General features: G+C 32.0%; 1 protein-coding gene across 2 annotated transcripts; it reads right to left on the bottom strand.

The window, feature by feature from the left end:
• Window positions 1-1235: 1235 nt before the first annotated feature.
• Window positions 1236-2437, bottom strand: LOC141720540 (protein LITTLE ZIPPER 3-like). 2 transcript variants are annotated; one of them, XM_074523005.1, is made up of 2 exons: window positions 2358-2437; window positions 1236-1699 (listed from the first exon to the last, which is right to left on the bottom strand). In XM_074523005.1, the coding sequence occupies exons 1-2, from the start codon at window positions 2378-2380 to the stop codon at window positions 1438-1440; spliced, it is 285 nt and encodes a 94-aa protein (XP_074379106.1). In that variant the 5' UTR covers window positions 2381-2437; the 3' UTR covers window positions 1236-1437. The 2 variants fall into 2 exon arrangements, with proteins under 2 accessions (XP_074379106.1, XP_074379107.1); XM_074523006.1 differs by having other exon boundaries at window positions 1238-1699; window positions 2246-2378.
• Between the last annotated feature and the right edge of the window lie 1764 nt (window positions 2438-4201).

Here is a 4201-nt window from a genome sequence, read left to right as displayed (position 1 = left end):
GTCATGTGCTTTTAATATTGTTTACATTGTTTTTATTTTATGAGTAATTTACCGAATAAAGAATACTGAATCATGCATTCCCTTTTTCCCATAGTCAGCTTGTTTCCTACTTCAATTGGGCTTTCATTTTCTGAGAATTCACAGAAAATAGTTATCTGCTTTAAATTTTCCCTCAACGAAAGAAAGTGTAAAACTTAAATTTTATTTTCAGTTGATTCTGGAATATTTGAAAGATATTCATAAAAATTGTAAGTGCATTTTGATTGGCTGAATAAGCAATATTGTGGATATATAATCATCTTAGAAAATTAAAAAAATACTTGTATGGGAATGCCAAGTTTCAGAATAAGTAGTTATTCATCATGGCGAATGTATTTGGGCAATAATATAGTATTGGACTAGTGAATAACATTCATATTATATTTCAGTACCCCAAATGGAACAGGGATCAACACAGAAATTATGGTTAATATTGTTAATGGCTTAAATAGGATCATGCTCGTGTCTCTTGAATTTTTTTCAGAATACTAGTGCATTTATTGGAAGTTTTAAATTGTTAAGCTGAAAGGACCCAATTCTTGTCTGATTTACCTCTCAAGTCTCAGCTATAATTCAAAAGTACCATATATTTTGGCAGATCTAAGATTTAACTTGAAGGGAGTATGCATATATTTGTCTGATTATTGCTATAGGAATGAGAATATTTTGGATTGATGTCTAGATGAGATAGCTCTGTTAGGTCAGATCCTGATTTAAAGAATTGATATTGAATGTGGTGACTGGTGCGATTAGAAATGCGGTTAGGAGAACAAATTTAGTAATTCTTTGAAGGAATATGTAGGTTCAAGTCTAAGATGAGACCTGTTGTAGTGGCAGTTCTAGTTATATATAAACGAAATGAAGGGAGATGAGGGAGACTTTGCTACAGCAAATAGTTATTTAGAGTTACTATCTCCATGTGAGATGCTTGTTTTATTCAGTAGCAATATCAGTTGTCTGCGTTAAGACCAGCTGGCATAGATATGTGTGTCGTTTAAATCTTCCCTTGTCAGTGATTACCTTTTAAAATCAGCATAATCAGACATTTTGCTAACTTAGGAAGCCAAATTAGGATGTCAGCTCTAATATTCTCTACTTTTTGATTAAGGTGAAAGAATGGTTATATCTTGAGAAAAATAGTTAGTGATGATGTTGCAGTTGGTTCGTGCAAGTATGCATTTTAGTGGATACACGTTAAGAGTTTGCAACTCGCATAAATATCATTTTGTCTATCTTAAATTTTTTTACAGTACTACGTCCATGTCAATACTTTCCCAGCAAATTGAAACTGCATAATAGCTACTAGTAATATATAAGTTCCCGACTTTTATTGATAACACATGAAATGACTACAGAGAGCAAAGTTTGTAGATGTGATTATATGAGATGTTGCCATGTTTACTTAGCTCCTTGGGGCTTGCTGGAAGTTGGTTTGTTGGATGCATTCTTGCAGAGGTTGAGGTCGGGATCATTGGGTTCGGGGGCTTTATTGGGATTTGCGGTGTTGTTTGTCCTGCTGAGTTTCTGTTTAAGCTTGGAAAGAAGTGCTTGGTTCTCTTGGTTGAGGAGCTGTGCTTTCTTTCTTAGCTTTTCATTCTCCTGCATTATGTAGCAGTTCTCAATGTAAAGTTCAGAGTTAAGCCTTTCCATTTTTCTCTTCCTGAAACCAAACCAAATGACAAAACAGTAAGTATAACAATGGCATCACATTTTCTAATACTGTAAATGTTTGCGCTGTAAATGTTTGCGTGCAGACACAAACACGCCACGCACACACAGAGATACACACATACAGCCACTACACACTTTGCCTAGGAACAATGTGTGCGATCGCGTGTTAAACACACACGAATAAGTGGTTAAGTTATGTTGCTACATGGTATGTGGTAAGAAACATAAATTTTCTTGGCATGCATCACCGAGACTAACATATATTCCCATCTCATTACGAAAGAAGATAGAAACTGGAAGAAAGGAGTTAAATCAGAATATCGGTGGAAATAGAGACTCCTTAAGTAAATGCAGGGGAGGGAGGGGGGCTAAACAAATAGTTCAACAAAGATTGTGTTGGGTATTTGTGATTCTTGGCTTGTTTGCAGAGAATAACTTGACACAACTCCTAGTTGACTGAAAAAACAAGTGAATGTAGAGAAGGGAGCAAAACATTCAAGGAAAGAAGAGGAGCCGTTGGGGGGCCTCTGTTTACCTTTCAGTGGCTGTTAAAGAAGTAGAATAAGATGAAGAAGCTGTGATTGTTTATTGTTAGAAGAGAACTAAAGGAGAGAATCTCTATTTATAGTGAAATAATAAAAGCTTACATGAAAGGGAAAAGAAGGGGCATGCACTTCTCACACTGCAACTGGCACAACAATCATGCTTGTGTAAGCATGGAAGCCGGCTTTGTAGTGGCTATGAATTATGATTTTTAAGACCCTTTTTTCTTTTAACTATTTAGGCATAAATTCACAAAAATTCAATATGAAACCATAAATGTACAAGTCATCACTACTGTAGGGCCTTTTGGTTCAATTTCTTTACTATGTATGGCTGAGTAAGTTGTTCTTTCTGCTAGTAAAAAAATCTCATAACAAATTTACCTTTACACCGTGATGATTATATTTTGTTTTTTGTCATAATTAGCCTTCCTACTCTCATGAGAAAGCCCATGTTAGTTATTACCTCAAATTCATACTATTTGGTTAAAATTACCATAACATGCAGTTTTGGCCATAAATTTATCTTATATATTTAGATACATGCATATTTTAATTTTACATGATTCAAATTCGAACTATGTATTTGTGTGGTATTTTGATCACTCATTGGCGGTCAAAACAACTTACTCAGCTGGTTATAATAGCTAAATCTAACTGTACATTTTCCTACTCATATTTTCTTTTCCCCGCAGTAGAAAATTTGCTCATGTATGAGTTGGCATAATCTCACGAGCCATGAGTAGATTAACGTGAAGCAACAATGCCTAAACAGGTGGATATTTTGGAGTTTCATTGTATGTAATTATTAATTTTGACTAGTAATTATGTTAGTATGAGATGTGAAAATTGATCGAAGGCTTGTGGTGCTCGTTTCGGGACATGATTTTGTTGTGCATTCCACCCCCTCACATTGCTTCCTTGTTTATTAACATTCTCCCTACCTTGTTTTGCTGTTCATGACTCGTAACTTATATGTTACTACATTATTATCAGTATTGCACTTTTTTAAACGCAACACAAAGTGCAACAAAAATGTTTCAGTATGACCACTTGCCTCCTATAGAACTATCTTGTTATTTAATTATTAAGCTTAATTAAATCTAGTAAAATTATATAGGTCTTTTTATAAATTTGTTTATATATGGTTATAGTTATACATGGTTATGAGTTATAAATACTAATTTATTCCAGTGTATTTATAAATTAATTGTTTTTAATTTTATTTTAACTTGATTGAATACTATATTAATTTAATCCGGATAAATATGATATATTATTTTATTTTAATCTGATATCATTATATTGAATACGATTTATATTTTGATTTTAATTTTCTTATAGATCAATTTAATTGTAATTTTTTTAGTCGGATTAATTGTATTTATTGTTTTATTTTATCCCGAGATTTATTATCCTATTCCCGCAAAATCCCACAAATTATATTTATTTATTTTTTCAAATTTATTTAGTCAAGATCCGTATCATAATTTTATTTTATCCGAGATGAATAATGTATATTATTTTGCTTAATCGTGACACCATTATACCGAATAACGAATTATATTTTCGCCTGTTTAAATTGTATTATTTTTTTGCCCAGACGACTAATATATATTATTTTGTTGCTCGAAATCTTTATATTGACCAAATTTTTATATATTACATCGTTGCACGAAATCTTTATACCGGCCAAATCTTTAATGTCCCGGTTATTATATTATAGATAGGTGCCATAGAATTGTGCGTGTTCATTACTGACTTGATTATTTGATCTTCTTTTCATCTTAATTGACTTCAATTAAAAAGTTATTTGAATAATATGAATTAGAATAAAGTTGGGAGAGTTTAAAATATAAGTGTAGTTAAATAAATATAAAACATAAGAGGATTAACTAAAATATTAAAAACATTAAGGAAAGATAATTAAGTAATTTAACAAAGGACCA

Source organism: Apium graveolens, chromosome 4 (genome assembly GCF_009905375.1).
Source record: "Apium graveolens cultivar Ventura chromosome 4, ASM990537v1, whole genome shotgun sequence".
NCBI lineage: Eukaryota > Viridiplantae > Streptophyta > Magnoliopsida > Apiales > Apiaceae > Apium > Apium graveolens.
This window is presented reverse-complemented; position numbering and strand designations above follow the sequence as displayed.